The 22,924-nt window shown below is 49.8% G+C and overlaps 1 protein-coding gene across 1 annotated transcript in view; it reads left to right on the forward strand.

The window, feature by feature from the left end:
• WARS1 (tryptophanyl-tRNA synthetase 1) overlaps nucleotides 1-21,288 on the forward strand; it is a 30,984-nt gene extending 9,696 nt beyond the window's left edge. Inside the window, exons 4-12 of the mRNA XM_036881978.2 lie at nucleotides 1,088-1,301; nucleotides 2,300-2,408; nucleotides 8,143-8,262; nucleotides 8,798-8,980; nucleotides 11,947-12,047; nucleotides 14,040-14,152; nucleotides 14,343-14,516; nucleotides 19,449-19,589; nucleotides 20,681-21,288. Coding sequence (XP_036737873.2) covers nucleotides 1,088-1,301; nucleotides 2,300-2,408; nucleotides 8,143-8,262; nucleotides 8,798-8,980; nucleotides 11,947-12,047; nucleotides 14,040-14,152; nucleotides 14,343-14,516; nucleotides 19,449-19,589; nucleotides 20,681-20,842 — 1,317 coding nt within the window. The 3' untranslated portion in view covers nucleotides 20,843-21,288. The remainder of the gene's footprint in view (nucleotides 1-1,087; nucleotides 1,302-2,299; nucleotides 2,409-8,142; nucleotides 8,263-8,797; nucleotides 8,981-11,946; nucleotides 12,048-14,039; nucleotides 14,153-14,342; nucleotides 14,517-19,448; nucleotides 19,590-20,680) is intronic.
• The last annotated feature ends 1,636 nt before the right edge of the window (nucleotides 21,289-22,924 follow it).

Consider the following 22,924-nt stretch of genomic DNA (forward strand, 5'->3'; position numbering starts at 1 on the left):
TTACTGATTCCACAATCCTAACTTATTTTGGTAACAACTTCCAGGTAGTTTCAGAGTTTGAAACACAGATCTGTGTCTGCACAGTCAGCCCACACTGGCTGTCCTCGGTGGCCCGGGTGGTGCACCTGTCCGAGCACTTCTCCCCAAACAGACATTGGTGTTGCAGTGTGTCTCCACTAGGAGACCCAGTTTACAGCACATTTTGTATAAGCTCTAAATGGAAATGTTTGTATTTCTCTCAGCAATCATATCAGACCGTGGATAGTCTTTGTGATCTAGTCCAGCAAGACCAATTAGGGCAGTCGAGCTTCAGGGCATCTCATGGCTAATCTGCTTAATTAGGCTGCCCTTTTAAATGCCTAGCCTCCAGGTGGTTGGTAGGGGCTCCTGGAGGAGGAGGTCTTTAATAGATTTCCAGAGGACCCAAGGATACACTTTATATTTGTTTTTTCTTGGGCTTATTTTGAAACACTCAACAAGCAAACTTGAGAAGCTTGGTCAGACTCCAACAGGGAGTAGTGTAACTATTTCCCAGTGCGTCCCTCCCTAATTCATCACCAAAAGCCCATAACTTCTCCCTGCCTTATCTGTGTTCATGATGCCTATTTGAGTTGCTGTTCCTGTCCTTGGTGGCATCGCTGTTTCCATGAATACTCTTCTCAACCTGTGTGGAGTGTAAAACAAGCCCCAGTGTAGATCTCAGTGTTCTCGACTGAGGGGCCTGTCGCATGCATTCTCTGGCAGCAGCCATGTTAGAGAAGTCTCTGCGTATTTACTCTGTCTCAAGCAACAGTGTATATTATGTCACTGTGTTTATGCCACAATGTTTGTGGTAGTAACTCGTAGCACTAGAACAACATGAAAATAAGATACATTTCTGTCCCTGGGAAAGCTCCTTCACTCCTCTGAGTCTCACGATTTTCAGCTGGTAGAGGACAGTGACAGGGAACCTGTGCACAGGGTGATGGGACCAAATGAAACAGCTGTGTGAGAGCCCTCAGCACACTGCCTACCACGGAGCAGCCATGACAGTCAGCAGATGTGAGCTCTTAGTATTTTTAGCTTTCATCCTATTTCCTTTATTCAGGATGAAGTTGATTCTGCAGTGAAAATGTTGTTATCCTTAAAAATGAGCTACAGAGCTGCCATGGGGGAGGACTATAAGGCCGACTGCCCTCCGGGGAACCCGGCACTGGAGTGTAACAGTGGCCTGGGTGCCACAGAAGCCGAAGAGGATTTTGTGGACCCATGGACGGTACAGACGAGCAGTGCAAAAGGCATTGATTATGACAAGCTCATTGGTATGTCCTGGGGAAAGCTCAGCTCCTAGAAGTGACCCCACTGAGTGAATCCCATTGGTGTTCTTTGTAATTGGAGTTAATTGTGATCCATTCAAGCTTCAATGCTAAGGAAAAAAATTGATCCTAAAATCTTCTGGTGGTGCGTTATATTCCCAAATAATTACTTTTAACTAAAATAACCATGGAGAACTTATTTCAAAATAATCGATAGCAGACAGTTTAGTAGAAGGTTTTTCCTTTTTTGAGCACATCTGAAATTTGGAAAGGGCTGTCTAAGTGGGTGTCTCTGCAGCCACTCAAACTGTCTTTCACCTAGAGGTTACGAGTCAGCCATAGATTACTTAAATTTCTCCTCCCGTGAATTAATTATGGGGCAAAAAACCTGGAAGTCAGCTTAAGAAGGGTGACTTCTCGGAGGGGGCAGGTTGTCATGGCCAAGCCCTTCCTCTCAGGGCTTCCTGCTGAGAAAGTCCTTACTCTGAGATCATTGATGATCATCAAAGCAGAAACAGAATTAAAATGTATTAATCTAAGTTTTTAATCTAAGCCATTTTCCATGATTTAAATATATTCTATCCATGAGGGAAAATTCACTTGAAGACAGATGTTAATTTGGTTCAAAAATTAAAGAATGTTAAAATTATGGTTGTCAGTGTACATAAATTATACCTGACTAAGCAGCTATGTGGGTGTCGGAAGTTGCTAGCGAGACTACATTCTGGACATGTTTGCCCTCAAAATCCAGTCCAGCACAAGACGGCATTTTATCCTGTAATATGTTTCCTGTTTTGCTGGTTGTGATCTCAGCGGCCACTGTTAATCTGAGAGACATTTGACTTTGTGTTGGGGGAAAGGACCAGGGACAAAAGGCCCAAGAGGCTTCGGTTCACTGCGAGTGTGCGTGGGTCGCTGGTTCTTCCCCTCCCTTTCGGGTGATACCTGACCACCAAACCCCACCACCTAACACAGTCATCTCTTCTTTCCTGATTTTATTCCAGTTCGGTTTGGAAGCAGTAAAATTGACAAAGAACTGATAAGCCGGATAGAGCGGGCCACTGGCCAGAAGCCACACCGCTTCCTGCGCAGGGGCATCTTCTTCTCACACAGGTCGGGGGTTCTCTTCCTCTTCTTTTAATTCAAAAAGAGATTGAGGAGCTGTTCCCTCCGCTGCCGGCACCACAGGAAGGCAGGGGCCAGTTGTCAGAGGCCCGGCTCCCCTGAGGGTCCATGCTCTCACTTCACCTGCTGGTGAACTGCCAGCTCACACAGTGGAGGTGGGCTGCACAGCAGAGGAGTCATGCCAGGTTTACAGGCCGTAAACTGTAAAATGTCATGAAGACAGGGGAGATAAGTATGTCCGACTTACACCTTTCCCACGCGATAAGCAGCTGACTTCCTGAAATTGTGTACTCTTTTCCTCCTATTGTACAGGCCTCCTCATAAATAATACCAAAAGAGAAACCAAGAGGGTACATGGGACGGAATTTCCCTCCCTTAGACCATAAATTCCAGGCAGATAACATCAGAAAATGGTCCTGTTCCAGCAGGGTGCCTGCCTCTCCACCCAGCCCTTCAGCTCGGGGCCAGCCCGTTTCAAGGCTGTGTTCATGGAATTTGTGATCCGACCTAGGCTTCTCTTCTGCTCGTACTTCACGGTTACAGGACAGCACGCAGAGGGCGAAACCCCGCAGTCTTCCCAGACACCTCAAATTCTGTGTGCAGGAAGCTCTTTCTGGACAGAATATAATCAAAGCTTATTTTTAATGTATACAACTCAGTGGTTTTTAGGGTATTCACACAGGGTTATGCGGCCACCACCACTATCTCCTTCCAGAGGATTTTCATCGCCCCAGAGAGAAACCCCACCCCTAGTAGCGGACCCCCCCACTCCTCCCCCACCACTGCTCTGCTCTCTGGGTCTATGGATTTGTCTCTTCTGCACTTTTCATATAAACAGACTCATACACCATGTGACCTTTTGTGTCGGCTTCTTTCACACAGCAGCATGTTTTCAAGGTTCCTCCTGTAGCTCATGTCCTTCATTCCTTTTTATGCCTGAACAATATTCCATTGAATGGATAGACGCCGCATTCTGCCTGTCATTCACCAGCTGATGGACATTGGGTTATTTTCACTTTTTGTTTATGAATAATGCTGCTCTGAACATGTGTACACATGTTTTTATGTGGGCATACATTTTCAGTTCTCTTGGGTGTATTCATGGGAATAGAATTGCTGGGTCATAAGGTAACTCTTTAACTTTCTAAGGGACTGACTAGCTATTCCTCGGTGCCTGCATTATTTTGCATTCCCACCGGCAATATGCAAACAAGTTTCTCTACATGCTCCCCAACACATTATTTCCTTTTATAGCAGTGCTAATAGGTATGAAGTAGCATTTCACTGTGGTTTTTATTTGTATTTCCCTAATGACTTATGGTGTTGAACACCTCTTAATGTGCTTAATGGCTATTTTTATATATTCTTTGGTGTCCTGATCCTTTGCCCACTTTTTAATCAGGTTATTTTTTTTTATTATTATTGAGTTATAATAGTTCTTTATATATTCTGGGTACTAGTTTTTTATCAAATAGATGATTTGCAAATTTTGATAAAATCCAGTTAATTTTTTTCTTTGGTTGCTTGTGCTTTTGGTATCATATCCCAGAAACCATTGCCTAATCCAAAGTCATGAAGATTTATACCTGTTTTCCTCCAAGAGTTGCATATGGTTTTAGTTCTTGCAGATAGGTCTCTGATCCATTTTTTGAGTTAATTTTTGTATTTGTGTGAGGTAGGATCTAACTTCATTCTTTTGCATGTGGAAATCCTCTTCTCCCAACACCATTTTTTGAAGACTATTCTTTCTCTACTGTATTTTCTTGGAACCCTTGTTGAAAATCAGTTGACCATATATTTAAGGGTCTATTAAATATATTACACAGTCTTGATTACTGTGGCTTTGTTTATGGTAAGTTTTGACATTGGAAAGTGTGAGTCCTCCAACTTTTTCTTCTTTGCAAGATTGTTTTGGTTGGTCTAGGTCCTTTGCATTTCCAAATTAATTTTAGGATCAGCTTCCCAATTTCTGCAAAAAAGGCAGCTAGGATTTCACTAGGGATTGCACTGAATCTGTAGATCAATTTGGGGACTATTGCATCTTAAAGCAGGAAGTCCTCCAGATCCGTGCACGTTGAATGTCTTTTGCTCACTTAGGTCTTCAGTTTCTTTCAGCAATGTTTTGTAATTTTCAGTGTACAGGTCCTACACTTCTATTGTTAGATTTATTCTTAAGGTTTATTGTTTTTGATGCTGATGTAAGTAGCATTTTCTTAATTTCACTTTCAGATTGTTCATTGCTACTTCTGAAGGAAAAACCCACTCCCGTGTGTGTCCTCTGCTCTCGATACGCTACCGCAATACTACTCACTTCTGATACCAGATACGCGGCTTCCCACGTATCAAGCAATTCCGCAGCACCAGCTGGAGAGCCTATAATTTAACTCGATTCTGACGCTATCTGCCCTAGAGAGCTTTGCCCACTCCAGTACCAAAGGACTTTCCCGGCCCTACTGCAGATGCCGGCCGCAAGTCCATATTGTTACCTGTGCTCCTGACCGACCAGCTATAGATCAGAGAGTCCCACGCACCCCTCCCGGGTCTCCATTAATTTGCTAGAGCAGCTCACAGCTCAGGAAAACAGTTTACTCGCTAAAATTACCCATTTCTAATAAAAGGATGTAACTCAGGAACCACAGGTGGAAGCGATTCATAGGGCCAGGTGTGTGGGAAGGGTGTGGAGCGGCTGTACTCCCTCTGAGCACAGCCTCCCTGAATCTCCATGTGACCACCAAGCAGAAGCTCTTCAAACCCTTTCCTTTTGGGGTTTTTTTGGAGGCTTCATACGTAGGCGTGGCTGATGGAGTTATTGGCCATTCTGTGATCAGGACCATTCCCCAGACCTTCTCCCCTCCCCTGAGGGGCAGGAGGCTGAAGTTCCTATCTTCTAATCAGGGTTGGTTCCCCTGGCAACCGTCCTTAGGTGACCCAGGGACTTTCCAAAAGTCGCCTTATTAACATAAACTCTGGTGCGGCCAAAAGGGACTTTGTTATACAAATAACAAATACACCCATTTCATCTTCATGACCGTCATCACTTAGGAAATTCCCTGGATTTTAGCAGCTCTGTGCCAGAAATATGGAAAAAGACCAAATGTGTATTTCTTATTATAAATCCCAACATCACAGTACTATATAGAAATACAACTGATGTTTTGCTTGCTGATCTTACATCCTGCAGTTTTGATGAATGTATTTGCTCTACTAGTTTGGTGGGTTTGTTTGTTTTGGGGGGATCTTCTTTATGATTCTATAGAATTTTCTATACATAGAATTACGTCACCTGCAAATAAAGATAATTTTACTTTTTCTTTTCTAATTTGGGTTTCTTTTTCTTACCTAATTGCTCTGCCTGGGACTTCTAGTGCAATGTTGAATAGGAGTGGTGAAAGTGGTTGTCCTTGTCTTATTCCTGATCTTACAGAAAAACCTTTCATTCTTTTACCATTAACAGTGGGTTTTTCATAAATGCCTTTCATCATCATTTTAGGGAAGTTTCCTTCTATTTTTAGCTTGTTGAGTACTTTTATCATGAAAGGACGTTGAATTTTGCCAAATCCCTTTTCTGCATCTATTGAGGGGATCATGTGGATTTAATCCTCTGTTCTATTACTGTGGTGTATCACATTGATGCATTTCTGTATGTCGAATCAAGTTTGCATTACCCGGACAAATCACAACTGCTCATGCTGTTCAGTCCTTTTTATACACTGTTGGATTTGGTCTGTGAGTAGTTGAGGATGTTTGCATCTGTATTCATAAGGGATATTGGTCTATAGTTTTCTGTTGATGTCTTCACCTGCTGTGGGTATCAGGATAAAACTGGACTATGAATGAGTTTGGAAGTATTCCTTCTTCAGTTTTTTTTGGATGAGTTTGTGAAACATTGTCTTTCAGATGTTTGATAGAATTCACCATGAAGCCATCTGACCCTGGGTTTTCCTTTGTGGGTCATTTTTTTATTATATTCAATTTCTGTGTTATAGATCTGTTTGGATTTTGTTTCTTCTTGAGTAATATTTGGTAGTTTGTTTCTCACTAGGAATCCATCTGTTTCATCAAGATTGTCTAATTTGTTAACATACAATTGTTCATAGTGTTCCCTTATAATTTTTTTATTTCTGTAAGGTCAGTAGTAATGTGTCTTCTTTCATGCCTGATTTTGGTCATTTGCATCTTCACGTCTTTTTCCTTGGTCATTTTAGCTCAAAGTTTATCAGTTCTGTTGATCTTAAGTCAAATTTTTTATCTTAGCATTTCTCACTTATTTTATTTACTTCAGTATAGTAATCCTGTATTCTCTTGGCTTAGGGAAGCATGAGACTTGAAGCCTTTGGCCTTTCTCAAATTTGAGAATGTCCGTCTGTCTAATTTTATCATCTGTGCAGTAGATGATTAGACGAGCTCTCCCATGCACTGTGCAGCCTCCAGCCCAGGGCAGTGACGGGGTTCCCTCGCCTGCTGAAACCGCCCTCACAAAGCTGAGCGCATAGCGCGAGCCGGAGTCCGTTCCCTGCACCCCTTAGGAGAGCCCCGCCCCGGACAGCACACAGTAGTTCCAGGGGGCTTCCCACACAGGCATCAAGAGCAGTTCAGGTGACAGCTACATTTTTCCTTTCTGTAAGCCTGTAATGTTCAATTTGGTTAATTGTGAGGGCCAAAGGAGGACTCTTTTCCTCCAAAATTAATTTTGTATTCTTTGCTTATTTCAGAAGCAGTGTGTAATCATTCCCGGAATGCGGGGGAGGCGCGGGATTCAAAATAAGCAGAAAGAAATAGAATTCCCCCTATCAGCCCAAAAATGAGCACTGTTAACCCTTGGCTTGGGCCTAAGGAGAAGTCACTTTTAGAATACTATTATGTAGATTCTCCTATCCAGGCCTCTGGAAAAAGTAACTATCCCTCTTTTATCTGGGGACACTCTGCCCCGAACAAAGAACAGTCACACTCTAGGGTAGTGGTTTCACACCCTGCCAAATGCAAATGTTACAATCCCTGGGGCTGCTTTTAAAAACACAGATTCCCAGACAGCACCCTGGACCCAGTGAACCAGCACTTCTGGAAGTGGGGCCTAGGAAGATGTAGTGTGGAAGCACCCGGCCAGGTGGTTCTGACACACACCCAGGAAGGAGCACCCTCGGCGGGCATGGTCTGTGGATCCCGGTCCTGGAGGAGGGCAGATGATTCCAGAGTGACTCCCAGGTGAAGAAACCTGGTCCCAGTTTGGCTGAGGGAGCCCAGATTAGATCTCCAGCTGGGGCCCTCACTTCCCGGCATCCAGGGGACACTGCTCACCCTCCCCCCCACGTCAGAGCTGTGTAGGACCCTGCGGCTTCCCTGAACCGAGCGTCTCAGGGCCAATTGATTCCCAACAGGGATTGTGTGGTGTTGGCCTGGTGTCACTCCCAGGAAGGTATGTAAAGCTCATCGCATATCAGCATTGATATTTGGAAGGATTTCAAAAGAATTCCAGGGCTGCCCAACCATATCCGTCTGTTATTCTACACCGCCATGCCTTTCGCATGTCTTACACTTTTAAAGCAATCGCAGAAGAAACCGTTTCAGTAGATGTTCCTTGTCATTTTTATAACATAAGCACCAAGGGATAACAAACTTGTTTTATTTAAGTTGTTTTGGCTCTTTATCATTTCCAAATGAGCATTAGCACCTTGATTTTTAGCTCAAAAAATCACACTGTCTCTTTTCCTCCTTTTTCCTTTAGAGATATGAATCAAGTTCTTGATGCCTATGAAAACAAGAAGCCATTTTATCTGTATACAGGCAGGGGCCCCTCTTCCGAGGCAATGCATGTAGGTCACCTCATCCCGTTTATTTTTACAAAGTAAGTATCACATCATTTGACTTTTCTCACTTTTGTTAGTGAATTAGAATGTTAGCTGTAAACCAGGTAGTTCGTGTTTGCTGAACGCCCAGGGTGTTAGGGAATCGGCACCTTTATGGCTTCTGTTCACTTGTTCCTTATGTCCCATTAGAGGAACACTGTGTGACAGAGCGCCGCTCTGGAGTCCGCCAGACCTGTGGCTTCTTGCTCTGTCCATGTGACCCCAGGAGAGTCACTCCCGTGATCTTAGTCTCCACATCTGAGAAGGGATGACAATACCTACCTCACAAAATGATCACGAGGCTTCAGAGCCAAGGATGCAGAGCAGCTAGCACACAGCAGAGACGCAGGCCCCACCAGGTTCATAGGAGGTGGTAGCCCATACCATCACCCCCAGTCAGAGTCCCAGCATGGTGAGGCCATGCGATTCTGGAGACAAGGAAGTTTTGACATATGTCATTAGTAGGAACTTTCCAGAGCAAAAGGCATTTTCCTGCAGGGAAGTGAGATGTCCGTCTTCCCCCGTGTCTTGCAGGTGGCTGCAGGATGTGTTTAATGTCCCCTTGGTCATCCAGATGACGGACGACGAGAAGTACCTGTGGAAGGACCTGACTCTGGAGCAGGCCTACGGCTACGCCGTGGAGAATGCCAAGGACATCATCGCCTGTGGGTTTGACATCAACAAGACCTTCATCTTCTCGGACCTCGACTACATGGGGTAAGGAGGGGACACTCGCTGCCTTCTCAGTGGGGAGTTGCAGGCTTTGAGTCATTGCATAGCTGACTCCGAACACCTGAAATGGTCTTCAGGTCTGGTAAATGTTCCCCTCCTTTATTAAATACTGGGATTTACTGGTTTTACTTGCCAATTATGCTTGTCGTCCTCAGCTTGTGCCTGAGAAGCCCTTCTGCGTTGCGGTTCTGCAGGGCAGTAGGCCTTGTCGAGCGAGGGCACCTCCCTCAGCATACCTGCTTCCTCACAGAGAACAGACTCCCTGGGTCACCCAGTCCCCCCCAAGTCAGTTTCTTCAGCTGACCACTTAATAGGCCAAAATCCTTCTTTCTGAAAATCCTGGAATTGAAACTCCTGAGGTCTTAAACTTTATCCCAAATGACTGTCTAGAAGTGTGTTAGAAAACTAGGACTTGTCAGCTGTCCCAAGAAGAATGCTGTTCAGCTCAACAAGTCTTTATTGAGCACCTAGACAAGGAGCAACCCTCAAGGCACTGGAATCCCCCGGGAGTTGAGTTGATTTGGTGAGTTGAGACTGCACCTTGCTGTCTGCGATACAGCCGCTGTTACCTGAGGATTCCTTAACCAGGCCAGGGCACGGGCGGTAAAAACACAAAGGGACCATGGGAGCAGTAGTAGGGCAAAGCAGCTGGCTTACTGCCGTTTCCCCATTGGGCCCTTTTATAAGTACTGAAATCATAGTGTAGCTTTATATCCATTGAGAGAAATAGATGCCTTAATATGAAATCTGGCCTACTAGCTAGTAAATGAATCGATTTTCTAATTTTCCTATTAGGTTTTTTATATCACTTCTCTTCTGGGCATTGAGGCATTGTGGTGTCCTTGAAAGAACATGATCTTTGAAGGAAGAAAACAGACCTGGGTTTGAGTCCTAGCACCTCTGTTCAGTGGTCATGAGTCCCAGCAAGTCTGGCCCATGGGACAGGATTAGATGAGACCTGGGATGTCATCACTACAGCCTCTCTGGCGCTTTATTGATCTCCCCCATTCCTTCAAAAGGCCTGTTCCGTGCTCGGAGACATACTGCAGGTGCTGCTGCTTCTCCAGGGCCAGGCAGTGCTGGCCTTGCCCATCGCTGGCATCCTCTCAGGCAGCCGCTATCCGCACACCAAAGCCTTGCGGCCTCTGGCCCCCAGCAGCCCTGGAAAATGCAGGTCTCGCCCCTGTCAGCCTTTCCCAGCGCCCCATTGTCACCATGATAAAGTTGCTGCCTCCCACTTGGACACAAGCCCCTTGTGACCTGACCTGCATTCGTCACCTTCACCCAGGCCCCCCTCAGCTCAGCAGGTTGCATCACCTTTTCCCGGGGGCTGCCCCTCCGGCAGCCAGATTTAGATGTCCTCCGCTTGCATGCTGCCCCCAGGCTCCCCCTCAGCCCATCTGCTGCCATGTGAGGGGCAGCCCTTTGCCACGAGGTCAGGAACACAGCCACGGAGAACTTTCTGTGGCAGGTACCCTCCTAGGCCCTGAGGACACTGAGCAAACCACAGCGCCCCTCGCAGAGCTTAGGTGTCGCTGGGCAGAAGCAAAAGCCTCTTAAGACAACGACGGTGAAGATGACTGAGCGGTGGCTATGTGATGGGGGTGCTTTTGCACAATCCACATGAAAAGGCCACCACAGGAGCCACCCTGTTTTCTACACACTCAGGGGGAACAGGAGTGGTGCCTGCTGCCATGACGCATCGTCCCAGCCTCCGCTTGGGAGGAGGTCCTTTTGTTTACAGACATGGAGTAAAGACAGAAACCCAGAAGATAGGCAGACCAAGGGGTCTTCACTGTCTCTCTGTATAAAGGCATTTTATGTTGAACCTAACATTAGGAGGGACATTTGAAAAGTCAAGTCGTGTTTTCAGGTGTCCTTCGCAGTAAGAGTTTGTTGTGAGCACTTGCGCTGCACTCAGGGCACCCACCCTGCCTGCCCGAGGCACTCGGCAGCCCTGCAGCCTGGGCCAGGCGTCTTAGCTCTTCAGAGTCCCTGAGATGCAGGCTTTGGGTCCCACTCCCACGCTCACTAGGTCTGTGACATGACCCTCAACTTCTCAGAGCCTCAGTCTTGACCTATGAAGTAGAAGCAAAGCTCCCACTTGGAAGGGCAGGAGGGCAGAGTTACTGTGCACCTGGCACTTAGCACAGCTCCTGCCACGTGCTGCAAGCACTAGCTTCCTTTTTCCCTTTTTATCCTTACGGTGCTTTACACATGGTAGGGCCTGGAGAATAAAGCTGCTGAATACTAGTCAGAGAGGCAGTCCAAGAAGCCACTCTGGGTGCTGCCCCCTCCCCGTGTTGGCTTCATCCTCAGCCTAGCTCCCTCTGACAGAATGGCTGCACACATCCAGGCCTCGTATCCACACCCGTCACCATCCAGAAGAGAGAGTCCGGTTGCTTGAACCAATTGATGTGGCGCAGCCCTATTGCTAGGGTTGTGGTCTTCCTGCCCAAACAGATGGCTGCCCTACGGTGGGGGAGCAGTGGTGGCCAGGCATGGGCCCTGGCTTCGCTGAGATATACCCTCCTTGGTGGACCCTTGGTTTGTATCCAGACGTTCCATCTGGTGACAAGTTGCAGATAGACTCCCACGGCACAGAACACAGTCTCTCAATAGGAAAGTTCCCTTGGGGCTCCCAGACCTGAAGCTCTGCAGCACACTCAGCCACTCACCCTGCAGAGTGGAAGCACTTGGCATTAGCCACTGGGTCCGAACCCGGCGGTGTCCTTGCCTGCTCTGCCCAGGTTGCGTTGGTTCCGCTCTGCCACACCCCCGGACTGCTCTGCTGCTGCGGGTGTCTCCGCCTGCACAGAGTTCTGGGCGCCGTCCTCCCCGGTCTACGTCCTCGCCCAGGTCCGGCTCCTGCGGGTTCTACTGTCAGCTGCATTGCCTTCAGCAGAAGGTCACCCTCCGGACCTGGGGTCTGAGTCTGAGTGTCTTTGCAGGATGAGCCCAGGCTTCTACAAGAACGTGGTCAAGATCCAGAAGCATGTCACCTTCAACCAAGTGAAAGGCATTTTTGGCTTCAGCGACAGTGACTGCATTGGTAAGGGGCCCACTGCTGCCGGGGCCCCCTTACACCCCTTCAGAAAGGCGCAGGGAACTGAGGCTCGGTCCAGATATGTGGCGTCTGCCCCAGGACTGAGCTCTCCGGGATGGTCTGTCTCCTTTGATAGTGAATGCATGGTGGGCTTTCCTAGGAACACAACGAGTTCAGCTGCCTTTGACCGCATTTCTGGGCTGTACTTCAGGGTGGGTACCATGTGTCCCTTTCCCCAGCATCCCTTTTAAGTTTTAGAAGAAAGACAGTAAAGGGTACGGACGACCTTGGCACTCCTGAGCCTGCTCAGCATGGGTCTCCTTTCCTGGAGCCTAGGGGGCACAAGACGACTGCTCTCAGGGTGGGGACCTGCCACCTCTGTCTCCCGGACCTCAATTTCCCCACCTGTAAAAGGCGGGGCTTGCCCTGAGGCCCATCAGTCTTTCCCCACCTGCCCTTGCCCTTCTCCATGGCTCAGCCCCCAGTTGGTACATGGCCTGCCTGCCCTGTGCATGCATCTGTGTCCTTTCCCTGTGGTCCAGGCCTCTTTCAGCTGCATTGGCCCTCTCTCCTTTTAGAGCATCGGCTCCTCAAGCTAAGAATCCATTCTTGTGACTAGTAGGTGGGGCTCCAGACCCCACCCCCTGCCACTTTAGGTTTGGTATGGGCTCCAGGCCTTGCAGCTGCCCGCCCAGGTCCACTCCTGCCGGGCTGGGAGGGGACATGTTCCAGGGGCCTGTCATTGGGGGCCTGCAAGGATAAGTACAGGGCGAAATGCCACAGAGCCCTCATTCCTCATCAGGAGGCTTTTCACAAAAACCCTTTTCTTTGACATTTTGGTCCAATTCATTCCCGACAGTAGAAGCAAAACCCTGTGGTTTGAAAGGGATTTTGTCCTTAGAATCCCAGCATCTAGTGGGAAGATGTCTCCGTGAAGTCTGTACTGAGTAAGGAGACATAGACAGAAAGAGGAGCACACGCTTTGCTGCCACGAGATCCATGTTTGCTTCCTGGCTCAGTCAACTAGGCGCTGTGTGCTGGCTTTGGCAGGCCATGTGAACACCTGAGTCCCTGTGGACATACCCACATTTGTAAAACGGGTGTGATGGTGGCCCTTCTCGTAGAGTTATGAAGTCTAGCTGAGCCCAGGGAAGGCCCTGAGCACAGCCTGGCCCACACATGCAGGGAACAGGCATGTTGCCTGTGCTTTATTGGGGTGCTGGTGGTGATGGCAGCCATCTGTTTGGTCCCCCAGACAGAGCCAGGAACACAGAAATAGACTGTCTCTTCCTGAAATGAGGAGAAAAGAGCTGCTAGGAGAGAGCATCACACAGGCAGGACTTTAAGGGGAGAAGAGAAGCAGCGTCCCAGACTGCACCCTACCATGCCCTGTGGTTCTAGGACCCCAGCCAGAGGTGTGTGTTAGCCATGTGCTGGGCATGCGTGCCCAAGTACCCTAGGTGCACAATGGGGTGGCCTGGGAAGACACCACTCATCAAGGGCCATAGAAAGGACCATGCCCTTGCCCTTCAACCCAAAAATGCCCTTTGACCCCAAAATTCCACTTCTTTGGGTCTCAGGAAACAGCAATAGCAGTATTAATATCCAAAACACTGGAAACACTTTTATGCACCAAGACATCATAAGTCTTAATAAAAATGAACAACTAAATGCCCAGTGGGTGGAGAATGGCTAAATAGTACATGATATGTTCACAGGATAGAAGATTTAACAACAATGTGAGTAAATGTCATGGAGTGAAAAAGGTACAGAGCACCTGGAGTGTAAGTGATCTCAAATGTATTGAGTCACAGAGAGAGCAAATGAAAAGAGTCACACAGGCTGCATGATTCTCTACTGGGCTGCATTTTTCAGATTTTCTTAAATGACCACTGATTTGTGATGGGGAGAGAGCCTGCTTTGTCCATCCCTTTCACGGGGTTAATCTCCAGAGCAGGGAATGGTCTGGGCAGGGCACCATTCTGTCCTCACTTTCAGGGAAGATCAGTTTTCCTGCCATCCAGGCTGCTCCCTCCTTCAGCACCTCGTTCCCTCAGATCTTCCGAGACCGGACGGACGTCCAGTGCCTCATCCCATGTGCCATTGACCAGGTCAGGAGGTGGCCAGCTTTGGTCAGGAGGTCCTCCCTGCACTCCTCAGTGGGAAGGAGGTTTTGAAAGGTGTTGGGTGGGGTGGGGAGGAGGCCGGGAGATTCCTGTCCAGGACCCTTAGGCATTGCTCGTGGGCTAAACACCAGCTGGTTTCTTCCCGCCATCCTCAGAAGGCCCTCCTCTCCCCTAGGACCCTTACTTCCGAATGACGAGGGACGTGGCCCCCCGGATCGGCTACCCTAAACCAGCCCTGCTGCACTCAACCTTCTTCCCTGCCCTGCAAGGGGCCCAGACCAAAATGAGTGCCAGTGATCCCAACTCCTCCATCTTCCTCACAGACACGGCCAAGCAGATCAAGACCAAGGTGAGCACTGCCCAGGGCGGAGGGGAGCCTGTGAGCAGAACCATGCCCGAGAGGGGCACACGCACATGCACAACACGTGCCATCGCCCTGTCTTTCCGGCATCCGCTGCTGCAGGGATCCGCCCTGCTCTTGTTAGGGGGTCATTGTGTATTTCCTCTGTTCTTGTCCCCCCCCCGCAACAAAGAATTGAAGGGCAGAGACACAGTAGTGAAGCCGAGTACAAGTTTTATTTAAAGTTACTTAAAGAGAGAAAAAGTACAGGCACCCTCAGGGAGGAGAGGCACCCTGAGAGGTTGAAGAGAGAGAGTTTAAGGTTACACACTTAGAAAGTGCAGGCACCTCAGAGAGAGGTGCACTGGAAGGTTGGGGAGAAGTCAGAGTTACACCCTGTAATGCTAGGGAGAGGAATCCAGGGGCAAAATACCTAGCTGAAACCAAAATCTGTCAAAGGGAGAAATAAAGTTTAAAACCCGTTTATTGCTTAGGAAACACCTGTTGATACAGTGATGCACTAAAGCCAGGCGAGAGATTCTGGATATATTGCGGTTTTACCCACACACACTTAACCAAGTATGGGTGACCCCAGAGACAGATGTGCCCTGAAAGGTTGAGGGTTCCCCATTTTAAGGATTTTTCAGGAATGTGACAAAGAGCTGGGGGTGCAGACTTGTTAAGTGGTCCCCAGATATTTAAAATTAACACAAATTTACTGCTCTGATTTCTCCCTGAGATACCAGCTTCTTGGTCTGGAGCATATCAAACAAGACCACCTGCAGAGCCCCCAAGGTGGGCTGAGGTATTGTCTGTTTGCTAAAAAGTAAGTTAAGAATCTTACTTCTTAACTTCCTGGATTTTAAAATGCAATCTTATCTTTAAGACAGAATGCTTCCTGCCTTTTGCTATAGTCTCTAAGGCTGGGTCTGCTTGCTAAAGTTGTTGCCCAGGTTGCAAATTACTTGGTTAGGACTGAAGGAGGAAAAACAGCATATAGGTGAAGGGTAAAAAATAAGCCGGGCCTGCATGATTAACACAATAAAGACATGGGTTATGCTGAAATACGTCCTTTGGGAAATATTCAAACATTTCCTGGCCAAGTTGCTCCTGGCCTTTTGAGCTTTAACTGATTAACGCATTAACTCTGAGTCTTTTCTGGGTTTCTGGTTTTAACTGGTTAACTCTTCAGTCCCTTGTAGTGGGCTTTACTGGCCTTAATTCTTTCTCCACCTAGCTCATATCTATTTTCCTGCTTAACATTCCCTGCTCACTCCAGGCAGCCTGTCCCTGTCCCCAGAGAGCACGTGAATTTATGTCCTTTCACTTAGGCAAAACTTTGAATTTTTTTTCTTTTTTTTTCTCTGCTTTTCTCACAACACTGCTCTGGAACTAAAGTCATGGCAATTTTCTTCAAAGTTACAGCTAAACAACAGAAAAAGATGTAGTGCATTCCTGAGCACCAGCTGTATTCCAGAAGCTGGACCGGTGCCTCATGTTTTCTGGTTTCATTTCCCACGGAGACAGAGGTGTATTCCTTTAAAGATGAGAAGGATGAGGCCCAGGTTTCCAGCACTGGCCACCAGCGGAGGGCTCCCCTGGCCCCTGAGCCGCCATTACCAAGGTGGGCCAAGGGGCTGGGAGGCCTCGCTGGGAGAGAAGTGAGGACTCCTTCAACAGCCCCGGGGTGCTGGGCCTGCCTGGCCTATGGCAGCGCTCAGTAACTATTTGTCAAGTCACCAGAGAAACCAGAAGCAGGAATTGGCTTGAGCTTCCTTATTTTTCAGGGCCCCATTCTGCAGCTCAGTACTGAACTGCCAGTGTATGTAAACCCCTCATTGTTCCACAGAGCTGCTGGCATTTTATTTGGAAGCAAGTGTGTGTGCGCGCGCGGGCTTGTTACCGAGACCGAGACGCGTAACGCAGCCCTCTGAGTCACTGCCGTGCCCCTGACCCTCTGAAGTTCTGGTTGACCACGGGGAAACCCTTAATATCAAAACTTCTTCCAGGAAATGGCCACCGCAGACTCTCCCACCCTCTGTTGAAAGCTAGTGCAAGCTGGCTGCTTCTTTCTCTTTCACTTTGGGCAGAAACCCCCAGAGCATGGAGTGTGGGGGCAGGGGTTGAGACCCTGTTCCCTCCAAGGAGGAAGTCATTTGTTTTGTTTCCCAGCGATTACTTTAAAGAAGTTTTTGTAGCTCCGGGGCATTTTTGATTCACTTGGACCAGTCAGAGCAAAGCCTCTGAGGGCTGGTTGGCTGTGAGCCAGAGGTCGGGAACCACACCGAGTGCAAAGGCCCCGAGGCCGTGAGCAGCTGGTGGGGCAGGACGGGCAGGCCAGGCCCTCATTCTCATTCCCCAGGCCCACCTTCAACTCCAGAATCACGCCAACCAAGAGAGAGGCTGTCTGCCCAGCGCCTCGCACAGTAGCATCAGTAGCAGTGCCAGGTCCACCTGCCAGGTGCTCACCCGTGTCATCTCACTGATTGCTGACCACCAGGGAGGCTGTGTCCACCTTATAAGCAAGGAAATCAAGGCTCAGCCTGTCAGACAGCTTCCCTACATTCATCCAGCTGGGAAGCAGTGGGACCAGGTCCCTAGCCCAGGTCCCCGCTGCGTGGGCTTCCTGTAGCCCAGGGTCAGGGGTCCTGACCTTACCGCTGTTGGCCAGTGTGGCTCTGGGGAGGCACGTGTTCCCAGCCTGGGGCAAATAAACCTGTGACACCAGAATCAGTTGCGGGAAAAGCTAAAGTGAGAGAGACCCGTTTATTGCTCATGGGAAGCGGGGCTCCTTTGACCCCTCTCCTGCAGCTGCTAGGCAGCCCCGCGTCTCTGTCCAGGCCCAGGAGCGCGCTTGCCTCTCCCGCTCGTGAACACCTATTGATACGGAGATGGACTAAGGCCAGACAAGAGATCCTGGAAATACTGCAGTTTTACCCACACCAAGTGACTTTGGCTGTCTGGGTGTCATGTGTGAAGTGCGAGCAGCCTTAAGGGCTTCGTAGACTTGAAGCGAGGCTTATATGAGATCACATATAAAAAGGGTTTGTAAACTGTAGAGTGCAGCCCGAATTTGAGATTTTAAGAAAGTGAATAGTTGGGCAGCTCCATCATAGTGTTGACTAAAACTGGCCTCCCCCGGGTGTCACAAGGCCCTGTCAGAGCCCTCCAAATCGGTCAGACCCTTCCACAGGCAGCCCTTGCAGTGTGGGAATCTTCTAGGACAAATATCTGTAACAATCTGCCAGTCTAGCCGCTTGCTGATGGTTTCTGGTCACAAGACCACTTTAGTGCCCCACTCCCAGAGCTGGCCTCTGGCTCCTGGGTCAGAGGTTCAGTGACCCATCCCTGCCCTGGGGGCTCCTGCAAGCCACCCGACCCTCCCATGGGATTGTAGCAGCCGGAGCTCACTGGCTTGGAGCTTGGTGGTTGAATCAAGTCCCCTGCCTCTCAGCCCAGGCATCCCCACTGGGCAGAGCATCCTGTCACAGCAGATCACGTTGGCCCCAGGGCTTCTGTCATTCTGGGTCCTGGCAGCAGCATTCTGGGCCCCCCCACGGCTGCTGTCCACCCTCATCCAAACCTGTTTTCCTATTGGTTTCCTATAAGTCAGGCCCCAGCATCACTGAGGCCCAGCCAGGTTCTACCCTGAGCCAACTTAAGCCACTCTCAGAAGCCTGGGGTCCCAGGAGGAGTGGCTCTGCCACTCGCTGCCACCTGCTCCATCAGACGGTGCCTGCCCAGGGGCACACAGGCCTCGGGAGGGCCAGCACTGGGGGATTTCCTCTTCTTCCTGCTCGTTTTATATTTTCCATAGTTTTTGCAGTGTACATAGATTGATTTTATTTTATATAACTTGCTCTTTTTTGTTAGGAAAGGGAAGATGAACTGACTTATCTTTATTCTTCCACCCCGGCCCGCCCACCAGCAGCCACCTTTCCCGGCACCCTTTGGGCAGGGCCTCCCCCTATGCACCTGGGGCAACGTCTGCTCTTCCTTGCACAGCACTCACGGTACCCACCAGGAGAGGGTTTCTCTGACCTCACTCGTGCCTGGCACCCTCTGCCCCTGACATTCATCCACTGCCTTCTAGGAGATCCCAAAGTGTCCTGTTCATAATCTGCTCTGGAGTCCTTCTGGGGAGATTCAGTGAACATCTTAACCTAGAAATTATTGACTCTGCCCATCCTTTCCCCATGAAAAGAAAGTAGGTTGATGTGTGACAACAGTAGGTTTCTCAAGTATGTGTTGAAAGAACGTTGAAGGAACTTCATCCTTGTTAGCTCTTCTCTCACCTCATTCCTCTAAGATCATCTTCAGTGATTCCTGAAAACCTTTCTGTGAATTTCTCAGTCTCTCGGACTTGGGCTGCAGGGCTGCAGTTTTAGGCGGGGCCCTGCTCACATGCCCTGTCCCTCTGCACACTTTGTGTTGATGCCAGTCTCTGGCCTTACTCTTGCACTTCCCGTCCTCTTTGCAACCGTGGAGAAGGCAGCAGCCAGGCGGGGCCAGGTGCTGCCAGGTGAAGCCACCCTCCTGCCCTCCCAGCAGCACACCTGCCCCGGTCCTCCCTTTTACTCTGTGTTTGCCCTCTTCTTTCATGAAGCTGCTCACCTGCTAGTGCCGTAGGACATTCCCCCAGATTCAGCATAGCTAGTTCTCTCTGGCTTTCCCAACTCTAGCCCGTGTGTCTGAGGAGTGGGGGTGTCAAAGCTGATCCCCCCACCTCTGCAATGAGCCCCACTGCGGCTCTTACCTAAGCTTGGCAGGAAGGGGCAGTGTGTGGGGCTCCCCCCACCATCCGTGAGCTCCAGCCTTCTATGGTCAGGACCAGACCGGGCAAAAAGCCGTCAGTGGCCTGACCACGCGGGCTCCCAGCCAGTGTCCACACGCAGGGTGGCCAGGAGCAACTAGCATTTCTGTGTCTTCTTGCCGGTGCAGGTCAACAAGCATGCGTTTTCTGGGGGGAGAGACACCGTCGAGGAGCACAGGCAGTTTGGGGGCAACTGTGACGTGGATGTGTCCTTCATGTACCTGACCTTCTTCCTTGAGGATGACGACAAGCTGGAGCAGATCAAGAAGGTAAGATGGGAGGCCCCAGGTCCCAGCCACTCCCGAGGGGCTCTCACAGGACCTCGAAGGTTCTGGCAGCCTTATATAAGGTGGTCAGAGCTTCCTTGGTGCCTGAGCCTTAGGAGCAGGTGGTCAACTGAGATGAGATTAAAATTGAGTAGGTCAATCGTGTTTTTAACTGTGTACCAAGAAACCTCACGAGCAGATAGTTCACAAAAGAGAAAATATAAACTGCTATTTAGTAGCCTCACAGAAAGGTTCAACCTTACCAGTCATCAGAGAAATAGAAGTTAAACAAGACATCGTGGAAGTTAGAACAGTTCCCCTTCTGAGTTAGCAGGGCTGCCTTCTGCTGTGTGTGCAGTGACCGAAAACCAGGTGCTTCGAGGCACACCCAGGACAGTGGAGAGATCCCAGCCTGACCTCTGGCGCAGTTAGGTACAAAGAGCCCAAAGAATATTCATAGCTTTCGCCTCAGGTTTTCCAGTTCTTGGAATCTTTTCCAAGGAAGTAATCCTGAATAAGAAAGAGCCCTCCATACAAAGATGTTGGAAATGATAGTAGCCAGAAGTTCAGAACAGATGGCCCCACAGAGGAAAGAACTGTTACAGGAGGGGTTCTTATGCAGGCATGAGGTCCCACTGACAGGGTGATGTGCCCGTGGCAGCAGGGAAAGGCACCACATTGGAAATGCAGAGAGATTTAAATTAAATGCACCAGGAAAGAAATCTAAAACATGCCAGAAGGTTCACAGAGGCCCTCAACCTCTGCAGGTGACTTTATTCTTTGGGTACCTTATTAAGTTTGCTCAGTGAATTCCTACGACTTTCACAATCAGAAAGTAAAAAAAGATTCAGCAAGGATTTTAGAGAAGCCAGTATGGCTGAAGGCAGCAATCATTTATTCAGTGTGCTTGGAGTTCTGCAACCCAGTAAGGAGGGCGGGCTGGGGTGCACCTCCCCTGTTCCCTTCACTGCCATAGGGCAGTGGTAGCCATTGTTGGAGCTGGGTTCTAGCCACTTTAAGAAAAGCGTGGTTTAAGGATAGCACGCCTCGGGGCGGGGTGCTGCGGTGGCCCAGTGTGCGTCTCCTTCTGGCAGGATTACACCAGTGGAGTCATGCTCACTGGCGAGCTCAAGAAGACTCTCATAGAGGTCCTGCAGCCCTTGATCGCAGAGCACCAGGCCCGGCGAAAGGAGGTCACAGACAAGATAGTGAAGGAGTTCATGACTCCCCGGGCGCTGTCCTATGACTTTAAGTAATGCTGTTTGTATCTGTGCACACAAGACATGTGATTCTGCCATAATCCCAGCCCTGTCAATCACCGCCCTTCAGCTCTGTCACTTGGTAATTACCAGCCTGGTATCTGTCAGCTCTGGGCATGCATCAGTACTGTTTTTTCCGGGAATGTCATCCTTTCTGTCTCTTGTGGCCAAAAACCTGTGGGGAGGTTGGGTGCTGGGTGACATCACCTGGTCGGATAGGCAAGTCCGCCGGAGTCTCCCAGCAGCCCACGTTTGGTGGCTTTGGCTAGCTGTCCACAGCCAGCCTGTCCTGGTCCCCAGAATGCCTTCATTTGAAAGCAGCCTCCGGTTCCAAACATATTCCTAAAACCTGCTGTAAAACCTGTGTAAAAGCTTACGTAGTCTGTGTGTGCACATCTGGAATCAAAATGTCATCAGAAAACTAAAAAGTGCTTTGGAAAGCTGATGTGGGAAGTTTAATGGGCACAAGATATGTTGCAGCCTACACCCAAAAAATAGGAGAATCACTTGTTAAAGCTTTGCTGTATGTTTGAGAAGCAATCTCCCAGGGTGCAGGTAAAATTCCAGACCACAGGTGATGTCCCAGGGCAGCAGAGCCGCAGCCCCACCGCCGGGAGAGTGTCTCCCCCTACTGAACATGAGCACCACACCTCGTGTTTGGACCTGGGGAGCAGTGCCTTGGGTCAGAGGTCAGGTGACCAAGGCCACTGCTGGTAAGGGCCACAGACTCTCCCACCCCCACATTTTTCTAAAAACTACTGGGTTCTCAAGGGGATCCCAGAAGATCTGGATTAGGATGGACTGGTGCAGTAGCCCAGCAGGTGTGGGGGGTGAGAAGGGCCCTGTCCACACGTCACCTGCTGTGCCTTGGCCCCAAGTCCCTGGGGAGGCCGGGGGAGCTGCAGCTGCAGGGTCACACCCCAGCACACACTGGGTAGCAGTGGGGAGCTAAGGGGGGAGCGGGTGGAAGGCGGCCGGGCAGAGCGGTCAGAAGGAGCGCTCCGTGCAGGACAGCGCTGCAGAGTGAGAGCGACAGCGACAGCTCTCGCAGGATGGGGCTGATGCGCCCTTCCCAGAGGCCCTGCCATTCCTGGTCTGCACACAGCTGTAGACGCCCTTGGGTGGCCACCCTTCATCTCCCATTTGCAACTTCAAGTGCAGCCTGGACTTTGTTCAGACGGCCCCACTAGTGGAAGTGCCTGCCCGACCCTTGTCTTCCCCATTCCCTCCGTCCCGTTTCTAAAGAGGGAGCTGGATCAGAGGGCCTGGTGAGGACTGGGCCCTCCTGCAAAGCCACTTCCCCTGCACAGGCAGGGCCAGCTGCTCAGTGGCCACTGGTCCCCACCCTCCCCGTCCCTGCCAGCAGAGCGGGGAGTACTGCCAGTAACTCCTCCCAAGGCCCGAGCAAGCGGGCACTCTAGCGGTCTTCCCAGAACGGACACAGGCCGGCTTTGATGAACTGCTGAAACCTTTTGTTCGCTGATAGCCTTTTCCCAGCGCCTTGCCAGAGCATCTCAGCGTCTTTAACTCTAGGCTGGATGAACCTCCAGGAGCGTACTGCAGGACTGCATTCACTGCCTCATTCATTCCTCACCCCCGGAGACCTATGTGCCAGGCCCGAGCTGGATGTGATCCAAATCAGACAGGCGGTGCCCTGGCGGCTCAGCCCTGCCTGCAGTAGGCCAAGGGGGGAGATGAGTGGCCAGACGATGAACCAGGACCCTGTGGGAGCAAAACAGAGACACCTAAAAGCAACCTGGTGCCCAGGCCCGGGGAGCTTCCTGGAGGAGGTGATGCCTGGTTTGCTGAGTTTGCCAAGCAGAGGAGGGGAAGAGGATTTATGGCAGAGATCACAAGATATAAGCAAATACTTGGGTCAGTGTGACAGGAATAGGCCGGGAGGTGAGGGCCCGTCCGCATGTTCTGGGAATGGGAGAGAGTGTTGTCTGGCCAGAACTCTGGAGCTCCCGTCGGTCCAAGACACTGTCAAGACCAGTGTCTGAGTGAGTGCAGATGAGGCAGGTGTAGGCTGCTATGAGGACCCATAAGGCTTTTGCTGGACCTGTCAGCCCAGGCCCC

This window comes from Manis pentadactyla, chromosome 11 (genome assembly GCF_030020395.1).
Source record: "Manis pentadactyla isolate mManPen7 chromosome 11, mManPen7.hap1, whole genome shotgun sequence".
NCBI classification, from domain to species: domain Eukaryota; kingdom Metazoa; phylum Chordata; class Mammalia; order Pholidota; family Manidae; genus Manis; species Manis pentadactyla.